The 13,024-nt window shown below is 39.1% G+C and overlaps 1 protein-coding gene across 10 annotated transcripts in view; it reads right to left on the bottom strand.

Annotated features, from left to right (window-relative positions):
• CEP63 (centrosomal protein 63) overlaps positions 1-13,024 on the bottom strand; it is a 49,694-nt gene that overhangs the window by 20,569 nt on the left and 16,101 nt on the right. For all 10 annotated transcript variants that reach the window (XR_006415127.1, XR_006415128.1, XM_044434242.1 and 7 more), the window contains 7 exons: positions 10,561-10,674; positions 8,957-9,190; positions 8,465-8,610; positions 6,059-6,178; positions 5,108-5,222; positions 1,952-2,149; positions 1,445-1,510 (listed from right to left, as the gene is read on the bottom strand). Coding sequence is in view for 8 of the 10 variants with exons in the window: in XM_044434242.1 (XP_044290177.1) it covers positions 1,445-1,510; positions 1,952-2,149; positions 5,108-5,222; positions 6,059-6,178; positions 8,465-8,610; positions 8,957-9,190; positions 10,561-10,674 (993 nt within the window). In the remaining 2 variants the exon portion in view is untranslated. The remainder of the gene's footprint in view (positions 1-1,444; positions 1,511-1,951; positions 2,150-5,107; positions 5,223-6,058; positions 6,179-8,464; positions 8,611-8,956; positions 9,191-10,560; positions 10,675-13,024) is intronic.

The raw sequence follows: 13,024 nt of genomic DNA, 5'->3' as shown, positions 1-13,024 counted from the left end.
AACGTATCTATGAGTTCTTCAGAAATGTCATTAAACAAGATGGCAAACAAACCAAAAACAGATTTGGGGTAAGGAAACAATTGTTATAGCCATGCAATCTGCATTTGGTTACAGTCTTAAGATGGAAAGAGGAAGGAAGAGAACTAAATACATTCAAAGTAGGCTCTAACAGGTACTGAGATGGTTTCAGGTTTGACAAAGCCATCACCTACCTGAAACCCTAGAGCACCATAGCTGCCTATCAGTGTAAACAATACTAGGCTAGATGGGCCAAGGGGCTGGTTTCCCATGTTCCTCCCAAAGATTACTAGATTACTAGGAAGAAGAAACAATGTGCATTTTTTAAAATATACAATCTAGCTGTATATTGAGTTGAAACCATCTAACATAGCCTAATTTTTATGATTTGTGTCCTTTCTCATTTTCCATCTTTAGACAGACTATGTGCCTTCAACATCAGCCAGGTTTTTTTTCCTTTACCCCCTATACACATTATCTTTTTTACCTTCTGGCTCCTCCCCCCACCCCCAAATATATATATGAAGAAATCAAAGCCTAGACAGTATTTTATGATCTCTGACTTGGAAAAAAAATTATGGTCTAGTTTAAGCTCATTTCAGGCTAAAGATGATACATTTATAAACTGAAAAAGGAAATGCTAGACACATGGAAATACCCTCCTCCATATGGAGGGTGTTTTGACAAGATCCAAACCCCTCTATGTAGAGATTCTGAGGCCATGGGACCATTTTTAAGTCCAGAGGGAGTCCATGTTCAAACAAACAAATGACAAGTTTGGAAGCTCACTTTTAAATATAGTGACAGAAGTAGGGGACAAAATAGGAAAAAGTTCACAAACCAAAGGCCTGCTTCTGGTCTCATCATGTGCAGAAAAGATCAGAACAAATGTTTGTTTGAACAGGTCCCATAATGATATGATAATAAAAATTACATGCAAAGCAAATTTTATTCTTTAAGGGAAAAGCATATAGTGGTTTGAACACTGAGTGAGCAGGCACCAAATGGCATCTTCTACTGCAGTACTTCCTTATGAACATCTTCATTAAATTCACAACTTACACTGACACCTAGTGGTCACAGCAAAAAATGCACACATTTTAGTTGTCCAGGTGTGTTTTTAAAAAAATCTAAGACCTTAGACTGTTTATGAAGCAGCAAACTCCACCAATGCAGCTTAAATCTTACTGAGTCCCTCCAACACACACACATAGTGTCTCAATCAAAAAATTGCACTGAAAAATTTTATTAAATTTATTGTATTAAAATAATTTGATTTAAATAATTATTAAATTAATAGAAAAATATCAAACCAACATAGAATGTTGTATAAACATATGAAAAATGCACTTGTCTGGAAAACACACACAAAAGACAAGTTTTATCAAGAAAGATAAAGACAACACAACACTAGAAGTAACTTTACCTTGTGTAGCATTTCTGAGAGGTGGTGGTTTTCTTGCCTGAGAGTCTCCAGCTGAGACAGAATAGCCTTAAGCAACAAGTTTAAGAGATTAGCATAGAGTAGAGGGAGGAAGGCAAAAGGAGAAGGGGATGAAGGAGGATGAGGTAGCTAGATGAAGTCACTGGGGCAGTGGGTGTGGGCTTGGATGGACTCCAAGGGATGGTGCAGGACAGAAGAGCCTGGAGGAATGCTGTCCAAGGAGTCATGATGGGTCGGGCACAACTTTGGTCACATGACTCCCACAAAGGCATGTTATTCAGTGCATGAATTAGTTTGAATGTCAGAACCCCAACTTTCTGCTGAACAGGTTTCTAGTCCTCATAGCTAAATTTGAAAGTGTGATGCCAGCGATACTAAGGGTTTTGAGCAAATCCACTATCAAAGAAAGCTCCTACCTTAGCATTTTTCATCTCCTAGTTTAAAAAAATCTATACATCAAACCATTTCAAGATACAAAAGCCATTTTACCCTGTGTTCCACTGCCTTTCGCTCTGCTTTTTCAATTTCTATTCTTAGTTGCTGCTCCAAGCCCAAGGCAGAACCACTGGATGAGGCAATTGTAATGTCACGTTGGTGCAGTTCCTGTGTTAACTGAGTAACCTCCTGCTTCATTCCTTCCAACTCGCTGCTATGACTTTGTTCCTTCTGGGACAGCTGCTCCTGGAGCTGGACCAAAGTGCAAATGAATTTGCAGGTTAGTATTTCTTCAGAGGCTGATAGCAGGGTCTCTGGAAGCTTGACTCACCCTGGCCCTTACTGAATTCTAATCTGAAGCAACATTTCAGAATTTGATATAATACTCCTGTCTGAGTTCAGTCCATGCATTTTTATCTTCTGGGATAATTGTATTCAGTTGAATCATGGACTTGTTCATGAAGAATTAGCAAATTACCTACAAATGGACTGACAAATGGAATAATTCACATGCTGAAAGTAATAACAGTAACACAACTACCATCCAACTATTCCTGAGTTTCTATTGCACACTTCCATCAAACAGATGGAACATGAACATGTCAAAGGCCTATGGGGCACAAACATAACACTGACATTAGAAGAAAACAACCCCACTCCTAAAACTATGTATACTGCAACAACAATAGTACAAGGCAACAGCCCTAAAATGCTGGGCCCAGTAGGAAAGCAGTCACCCTTAAAGGTCAGGTGTGTGTCAATGATAATTCTCTGCTGAAGGCATGAAATTCATCCTGTGTCCTGGGCTAGCAAGTAGGAAAAGACTCCATCTTATCTGTTCCTAGAAAATCTACACCTTTCCTCTTCAAGATATTCTATGCCCTCTCTAAGGGAAACTGATGCTTTTCAGAAGCATTGCCAGAGTATTTCAGAATAATATCAGAGTTGGGAAGATCAAATCTGAATATCTCCCACCCAGAGTTGACTCTTTTTTAAGACAATTAATATGGGCTACCAAAGAGAATGCAAAATTTACTGAACTAGCATTTACAGCTGTAGCAGTTAACACAGGCCAGATTTGGATGGAATGGAAGCACATCAACAACCTCAAATATTTCCTCCTCCAAAACATCCTCGTCTTTAAACACTAGAATGCTGTAACATCTGAAATGGGTAACTTATAACTCATAGCTTATGATGTCCAGAAGTCTTCTCTGGAGGCACGTTTGCAATAGTAGTAAAAGAGAAGGGGTATCTGAGCTCTCTTTTTGTCATGAGATGAAAGGAGACAGACTTTATGGGAGAGAGGGCTAAATTTAAAGACTTCACTCATGAAAAATCAGATATAATTGCTCTTGGTAGTATATGGAAGCTACCAAGCTAGTATATGGAAGCTAGAAGCTAGTATATGGAAGCTTTTACATTTGTTTCCTATATTTGCTCATATTCAGAGACCTGTTTCAGTCTCTCCCATGCAGAACCACCAAATTATTCAAAGTTACTCTTGGAGGAGAATAAAAAGAAAGAGGGGGCACTGGTAAGGGCCACATAATAAATATTTGGTAAATATGCTTGTGTTCTCTGTATGTCCCCCAACCTTGATCCACATGTGGCTATAGAAACGTGATTCATCTCCTGCTTGACCCTACTAATGTTTCACTTTGCATGGTTTTATGAGTGGGGGCCAGTTCTGCTCCTCATGCCAGATAATCACCCCAGCCCACAGTTCTCTATATTCAGCTTTTCATCTAGAGTTTTGTTACAGTCATTGGTTTCTGTTAGTTTCAAAAAAACCAATAGAATGAGAATTACCAAGTGCCTACAGAAAATATTTATTGTTGCCCCATGCATTTGGCATACTTTTTTTCTCCATTGGGTTTCTTTTGTCAGATATATTAAGAAAAGCTGCCTTCACCTATTTCACTTGCACCAAAGATACAAAATGAATATCAGCAACTGGGTGTGCATGTCAGAGCAATCCAGCATGGGTAACAAGCTTGTACTTCCTGCAGAGTGGATTTTTTAAGGTGAGAAGCCACCCAGACAACCTGTGGCTTGTTCTAGGTGATGCTGAATCCATGATGGACTGCTGTGTCATCTGAACCTAGGAGACTGATCCTATCATACAGTGCCTGGACGCTTTGCTGCTCTTGACAATTTCACCAATGCAAAGGGTTTTTCCAATCAAAACTGTGTGGTAAATGTATCCCACCCCCAGCAGTGTGATTCTCTAGTTTTGCTGTATTATCTGGACTGCTTTCAGTGCTTTCTACCATTTCCACACTTGCCTGAGCCTCTAAATATTTCAGAACTATATCCTCCAACCCCATTCTAAACACTTTCTTTGACAAGTGTTAAAATATTTGAGAGCCTTTTTTTTTTGGGGGGGGGGGAGCGGGGAGGAGGACCAGAAAATATAGGCAGATTTCATGGTTGCATATTTCCCCCTAGCATCTTGCCTTAAAATCTTCCTCTCAGCAATGTAATCCTCTTGATTTCTAGTGCTCTAGTGTAAGGTGCTGAGAAATGTCTGTTCAGCATTAAAAACTTAGATGATTATATTGCTAAGATGATTTTATGCCCATCCCCTTTTGATAGACCTATTCAGATTTTTTTTCCTTTTTCAGTGCTTTCCAATTGACAGCTAGGGAACTGACAGCAGTCAAGTGTTCATTATATGTAGTGTCATTTCATCAATCTGCCAGTGTCTGACAGATGAAACTGACAAGGGCACCAACTAGACAAGACTATGTATAACAGAATGCCAAAAGTGCACAACTGTGAAAAACCAACATAAATAAATATAAATAAATGCTTTTCCACATGTTTCTGGGCCCCCAAAATTGAAGCATATAAACCAATTGCACTTTTTTGGAACCCCAGAAAAAAAGAATGAAAAGGGATTAATGAAAATGAAAAGGGGTTAAAAGAATGAAAAAGGATGGGGTAAGGGGAGAACAAACTTATTCTAAGCTCAATCATCTGTCAGGCATACCAAGGATTGTTCCACAACAACCTACATGTATGGCTTATTTGCAAAGTGGATTGTTGTGTGAACACACCAACTATCTATATATTCTTTAACTTGTTTACTTTTGCACCAAATAATGAGACAAACACCCCCACATGAGTTTTAGTAACAGTACCCATATCTATTTTATTATATACCACACTACAGTGTTTATTTCCTCAGATAAGAAGACTGCTCACCTTTGTAATTTCAGCCTTGGCCTGGCAGAGGTGCTCCTCAGCCAGCTGCAACTCCCGACACTTTTTAATTAGCTCCTCACATGGCTGGATGCCCTTTGTGTTTGCAGATCCCAAGCTAGCACCCCCATAGATAGAAGGTAACAAAACAGTGAAAGTTACTGTAACAGAAGCCAAAGAATTTGGCAGCTTTTTTGTTCCCCCGCTAGAATACTTGAGTTCCATATAATTTTGATGCACACATCTTATGCAGCAATGCCCAAAGTAAGGAGACTTTCCTTAATACCTCATCACTAGGATCAACAAAAGACTAGTAGAAAAAAACCTGTAGCTATAATATTGTAGCACAATTCAGTGGGGTTGCCCATAACCCTCCAAATTGAGAATTATGAACATCCTTTATGGAGAGAAAGGGCAATTTTGGCCATCTAACAGTGGCATTTTCGAAAGGGAGGCTAAGATGCTGCCAGAATAATTTGTATTTTGCCAACACCTGTCTTTTATGCTCCACACCCCTTCTCCAAGATTGCTGTTACGACCTCAGAGAATTTCTGTGCTGGCTGCAACTGGAGGATCCAAATGTGAATCCCCAGTCCTGACCTGGGACTTCTTTTCTGAACTCAGACGATAATCTAAACTATTTCTGTCACTTCAGCAAGTATACAGTAAACCTTAATATGAAATAAAAACAGAGCGAGTCAGAAGGGGTCTGTCACCTGGCTCCAGCCAGCTCCACTCATGACATGTTTACCATGTGCATGTCCAGCCTATCCTTGAACACCCCCAGCGACGGGGCTTCAACCACCTCCTGTGGAAGCCCATTACATACCCAACATACCATGATCAGCTATCTCTAAAGAAGACACATTTGCATAACCCAAAATAAATTGCTAAATAAGGGTACATATTGTTTTGTTTAGAAAATATAAAGAAATTGTTGAAAAGAACATCTACCTTTCCTCACAATAAGTCACTTCAGCATGATCTAGCTGCAGGCATATATGGTCCAATTCTGCCCCATCTTGGCAGATTCCTTTGGGTTTCTCACTGTTCTGTAACTGCTGTTCCAATGCCCTGTAAAGGAACATAGATCACAAGTTCTAAGTCTCATAATAAGCAAACAAAGTCTGTCACATGAATTCTACTCTGAAGAATAATTGCAGGTGGACAGCTGACACAGTTAATAAGGTTTGTGTTTCCAAAAGGCTAAATGTGTGATTAAAAGCAACAAAAGTAGCTTCAGCTTAGCTATGAATTAATGAGAGTTGACAATCAATGAAACAATAGTGGCACTATCTTTCTATCAACTGAAGATGACAACAGCACAACTCTTTGCATTTCCCACCTTGAGTGCTGTCTCAGCATTGCTAACAATGAGTTATCAATTTTTCTAATCTTGGAGTAGTGATGTAAGGAATAGTATTGTGTAGTTAGTTATCATGAGAACATTATTGCTTAATGTTTCTTGACCTAATTTTACACAAATGGTCTGGTTTCTTCATCTAATTTTAAACAAGTGTAGAGAACCCCCAAGGAAATTAGGGTGGAAAAGAAGAAATATGAGGTGTAAGGTGAAATGGAGAAGAGCAGTGGAAAGAGGTGAAGCCCTCTGTAAGTGATAGATGGCAAGAACAATCTTTCTTTTGACAAAAGGAAACAAAAGCACAAGAGAGGGGGCTTGCAGAACAAGAGAAGGAGTGTCCCCACCCACTTTAGCTCCAAACCTCAACAGAAAAAAGTAGAGGTTCCCACTCCATCCTGAAAACTAAGATTGAGGTGTTAATCAGTAAGGAAACAAAATAAAAATCATGGCTTAATGTCAGTTATCATCTAACTCATTTATTATTTTTGCCAAAAGAATACTGCTCAACTTTCAAAAACGAAAGCAGATGTGTGTGAGATACTCTAAACTAGCTCTCTCTCTCTCTCTCTCTCTCTCTCTCTCTCACACACACACACACACCAAAACAAATGCTATTGTAGATGCTATTGCGCCACAAAATGTGTAAGACTTATTCAGAACAGAAAGTTGAATTAATCTTAACTAGGCTGTGACTAAGGGGCATGGTGGCTTAGCGGGTAAGACTCTGAGTTTGTCAACTGAAACGTCAGCAGTTCAGCATTTTGAATCCCTAGTGCCACATAACAGAGTGAGATCCCATTACTTGCCCCAGTTTCTGCCAGCCTAGCAATTGGAAAGCATGCAAATAAACAGGTACCACTTCAGAGGGAAGGTAATAGTGTTCTGTGTGTGAAAGCATCTAGTCACGCCAGCCACAGGACCACGGAAGCGTTTTTGGACAATGCTGGCTCTTCGGCTTAGAAAGGGAGATGAGCACCGCCCCTTCAGTTGGTCACGACTAGCATGCATGTGCAGTGGGAAGCTTTACCTTTACCTATGCTGTAACTACTACTACAAATTAGTACAATTACATTGAGATACACAAATCTGCTTGCCAGAATTGCTCTGGCACACACCAGTACCTCAAATTAGGTGCGTAGAAAGCAGGGATGAACCTTTGTACCTCTCCCCACTGCCAAGCAGAGAAGGAGCAGCCTTAATGCCACACTTGACATTCTCCAGTATGTCACTGTAGACAGCCTATCCTCCACCACCTACTGTCCCTCAGCTGTGGAACAGTGTCAGTGGCAAGCAATTTATCAAGGCCGGACAAAAATTAGAATGACACATTCAGAAACACTTGTAGGAAAAGCAAATGTGGGTGTGTTGGGATTTCAAACTTGGTATTGGGCAGCAATATAAATCCTACCCAATGAAAATGTATTCTCAAAAAATAAGATTCAAAATGTGTGAACCTGCTGTTAGCCATTTTAAGCCCAGAAATGCAGGATTAGTTATGCTGAGTATAAATAACCAGAGGCATACTGTTTTTAAACATTACCCTTATACACAATTACACTTGTAAAATTCATGCTATCCTTTTCCTACCAGAAGAATTCTAAAGAGAAGTGAACTTCCTATAGGTCTAGACAGGGAAGAGTTGTTATTTTTTTAATATTCCGATTGACAGAGAATCTACTTGTAAAATATCTTGAAAAAGTCTTACATTTTTTTAAGGGTGTTCCAATGTATTTGTTATATTGTTTTAATCAAGTTTTATTTATGATTGTAAGCTGCCTTGACTGCCATTTTTCTTGGTAGGCACAGTGTACAAATTAAATCAAATAAATAAAAACATGTTGTGGACCCTTAAATCTGACATTATCCTTTTCTTCAAGAATACATTTACCAAACAATGCATAATCATCTCTATCTGTTTGATATTTAAGGAGTACTGGGGCATATTAAGTTGGGATGGAAAAATCATGTATACAGAGTTTTGATGATAAGACCCACACCTGATCTGAGCCTCTTTGGTGCACAGGGCCTCAACTAGCTTGGACACTTCCTGTTGTAATTGTTCATTATGAAGCCGTACATTATCAACGAAGTCCTCCTGAGACAGCAAAGTGGCTCTCAGTTCCATCTTTTCATCACAGAGAACCTTCAAGAAGAGAAGATCGAAACTGCTGGTTCATAAATACTTTGACTGGGATCATGACTAGTTTTTTGAGTTAACAGAAAAGGGTGGAATATACCTCTAACAGAATAGATACATAAATAAAACAACAGCATTAGGCTTACACCAACTATTAATTGTATCTATGTGTGCACACAACTCAAGTAAAGGATACCATGGAGCAACCCCTTCCCCTACCAGACATTTTTTCTTGGTTAGGTGCACTTTTACACAAAGAGGCTCAGCATAAAGCTGGAAGGAAGCCCATTAATTAGTGATGTGCCAGACCACTACCATCATTACACTGCTTCCAAGAAATACACCCACAGACCTCCAGTGAGTTTCGGGAAAGTTTCAGCTCATCTAACAGTCTTTGATGTTCATCCAGAATCTTCTGGTTGGTATTAGTCAAATCATCCACTCTCATATTCAGCCTCTCCACTTCCAATTCATTGGCACAGATAGTGTCATTGGCCCTTTCCAGCTGGCCGGCTAAATGATGGATTTCAGATTGGTTTGCCAGCTCTACAGATTCAAACATTTGTTTCCGACTGGACAGCTGAGTCTGCAACATAAGCAACATAGTTCTACTAAAGCTTAGCAATATGCTAGAAGAGCAAAAATGAAACTGGATCCAGGACTGAAGATTTTGATATCTGTATTTTCCATCCTACTATATAATATTTCTAGAGTTCATTTCCATTGTAGAAATAATAACCATGGGTGAAATACCTTCTCAAGGCCACCGAGGTTGTTTATGACTGGGCTAGATGACTGACTGTCCATATTCAAAATAAAAATCATATCCAATTAAGCTATCATCCACTTTTCACAGTTTAGATGAGGTAAAGAAGAAAGCAATACTGGAGGCATACAAAGCAGCTTTACAAAATGTACCAAATCTTATTTTTGTCCAATTGTAGCACTTTTCAATACTGCTGGTAAAAAGGAACAATCCTTTGAAATCAACACAAGTAGACTAACTGCAGATCTACACTTAAAAGCTCTTTAAAAATCTACACTTTCAAAATCCTATCCCATTTCCTGTTTTTTCTATTGCCCTGTCAGTGACAGACTATGCCAGCCAAAGCTCCAAGAGAGTCTACTTTCAGAAGACCAAGCCATCAAGAACACAGGCACAGCTGCAGCAAGGCATTTGTCTCAAAAAGGCTCACATTTTGTCCAAGCAAATCCACCAGAATCTGCCTTTTACAAAGCCACCATCAGTGACAGCTTCAATCCCATCACTACCAAATTCTACCATGCAGAATTTCCATTCAGTGGCAACTTTGGAGTCCATTAAGTGCAAAGCTCCCAGCAAGAGCTTCTTATTAGTGTCTGCTGCGATTGTGTCGGAACAAGTTTATTTACAGCTGGCACCTGGACAGTTAAACTAACTAAGCCACAGCAGTACTAACTCAATGAACAGATTACTTTTTCAGAAACAGCAGAAGCTGTGTGCCTTTGCTTTGAGAGTCACAAATGACAAAACTATGAATTTACACTGTTTTGGTTATCTTGCCACATGCACATTTTGTAGGAAATGCAACATTTTTAAAAGAGCACTACTTAAACCTGTTGCATACACTTTGAGGCATGCTGTCTGCCACCTGGCAACTATGGAGCCTTTAACAAAATAGATTTTAAGCATTTCACACTATGCAGTTTCCTGACAAGAATCATGTTATGGCCTTTCCACAACTGGCACTTGAGAGTACAGAGAAGCCACCTTCCAGCCACTGAATGGATTTCAGATTATTTCCCAGATATGTGCCTGAACTGGACAGAAGAGGGTTCTTCCACTGGGAGATTCAAAGTCATTTCAATAATAGCCTGAATTGTATTAAGGCTCAGGGGATTTTTTTGGGGGGTGGGGAAGGGAGAGTCTTTTCTCCAGATATCAAAGGCAAGCAACTCATCATTCATTAACTCTACCTGAATAAGTTCAAACTGCTCAGCCAGTGCCTTCCTCTGTGTTTCCAGTGCACCCACATGCTGTTGGTAGTGCAAGCGCTGCTTCTCCCAGTCTAAGGATTTTTGGCGGAACTCCTGTAAGGTCAATTGCTATTCATTACATTGGTTGAAATGTATTCTTCTTTTTCAAATGCAGCATTTTCTGTCTGTTCCATATCCTTTAACCATCCCTATTACATTGCAATCTCTACTTTATCCCAATTACCTTAAATAATTTTATCTACCACAGTGAGCCTGCTTAGCCAGCCATCTGATAACCACTCAGAGGAACTGTATTTTACTTTGGCTACCTCTCAAGGGTTAAAATGTTCATGCCAATTACTGCTCATATGAATGTTGAGCACCAACAGACTCATGGCTAACTGTACAAAAATCAAGCATTCTGCTTTCCAAAGAGTTTGCTCCAAATCATGTACTCTGCAAACAGGAAGTTGCATATTGTTGCAATAAGATCCAGAAATCAGGCACAGCTAAATTGTTTCTGGCAGAGAGATTGAGGATATGATACTCTTGAAAAAAAAACTACAACATTCTTCCAGTGATTTGCTACCAACAATGGGAAGAAAACAGTCCCCCAGTTCTCTAAATTTCTGCCATTATAAAGTCATCCACATTTATCAGATCAGAATATAACCAGCTACAGGTCTTTCCAAACAAGCTTCATCATATGAAGTGCACAGTTCACATATCTTTCCCAAGACAGTGCTTCTCTTGCAAGTATATTACATCTTCGAAGTGTTCTTTGTACAAGGGTTTGTACCTAGAAAACTGTGATGTTGCCTAAGTGTTGTGTTCACTCCTACGTGAAGCATGAATGTATGCCCCATTAACATTATGTATGATACAAATAGTAATAGAGCTGTGAACAGTGGATTTGCACCAGTTCATTTTTAAAGTAATCTATCACTAAAAGTGCAAGGACCTGGGGAGATACCATGTTCTGTTCATAATCAGAATATAATTTCCAGGTTTCAACACATGACAACTAATACCCCCTCTGATTAGTCTGGAAAACATTCATAATGGATTACAACATCACTTATTCCAGTCAATTTTCCTGTCCCAACTTCTCCATTACTAAAGCTTGACTTATACATCTTATATACAGCATCTATGCTATTTTCATGAGCAAGGAAACAAGGGTACACACCTGTAATCGCTGAGTATTACTTTTAAATAAAAAACAAACCTACTAAGAATTATGTATTTTCAGTACCAATATGTGAAATTCACAGTACCAATACAAAAGATAAAATGCAAACTAAATGTGATAGAAGGGCAGGGAGGCTGGTAATAACCCTAATCCATACCACTCCATGAAATTATTTGTGCTCATTTGTCCTCTGCCCTTGCATACTCTCTTATATACAGAAGTGTGAGACAGACAAATGCACCCACACTATACTACACTGGTGAGATATAAATATACCCAGGGTTTTTTTTTACTTATTACATATTCTTGAAGTAGCCATTATTAAAGCCAGCCATTTATTAACAAGTCATTCCTGCCAATAGTATAGATGAGAAAAAAAATTAAAAAAATACTTTGGAATGTCAGCAGGATCTCACTAACATAAATCAGTTCATTGTATTAGCTACATTTATTGCCAAGAAACCACTTCTTTTATGAGCACAACTGCTAACAAAACTTACTGCATTAGACAGGTGATTTATTTGAATCTTTAAAGAAATTCATGCAATATGAAGCGAAAACTAGAACAGACCTAAGAACAAGATTCCATAAGCAGAAATTCACAGTTCTTTCTAAAACACTAGAGGAAGCTTTTTGCAAGACATTTTAATTCACCTGTACATAGTCTTTCAGATTTATAATTATGTCCAGTTGAACAAGCAAACCCACTGACATCTTGACAGAAAAGATAGATCTACAGTCTCCAACCTTTTAGCTCATATGGCCTTAAACTAGAGGACAAGTCATAAGATTTACAGCAGTCATGCCTTTTTAAAAAATTCCTTAGGAATTTTCATCTCCCAGCATTCCAAGACACCACCTTGCTATCAATTTAAAATCACAGTTACTGATAAGGAGGAAACCAAAACATATTTTGAAATTGTTAGCCTGAAGCTCAGTCTAGACAAGACTAAGACATTCATAATGTGTGGTTTTTCTGACTGGATTGCATTCAATTTGTTCTAATTGGGATTGCACTCCACCTGAAGGAGCAGGTTCATAGCTTGAGGGCACATTTTGATATATCTTTGTGACTTGAAGCTCAGGTGGCCTCAGTGGTTCAGAGTGCCTTTTACCCGCTCTGACTTGTGGCCCAGCTATGCTCCTATCTTGACAGGAAAAGTCTGTTTTCAGTAACCCGCACACTGGTCATCCCTAAATTAGATTACTGCAGTGCAATCTACATAGGTTCCCTTGAAGACTGTTCCAGAGTTGCAGCTTGTGCAGAATGTG

This window comes from Varanus komodoensis, unplaced genomic scaffold (assembly GCF_004798865.1).
Source record: "Varanus komodoensis strain SLA01 unplaced genomic scaffold, ASM479886v1 scaffold1, whole genome shotgun sequence".
NCBI classification, from domain to species: domain Eukaryota; kingdom Metazoa; phylum Chordata; class Lepidosauria; order Squamata; family Varanidae; genus Varanus; species Varanus komodoensis.
Note: the sequence above shows the minus strand (reverse complement) of the source record. Positions and strands in the feature narration are given on the sequence as shown.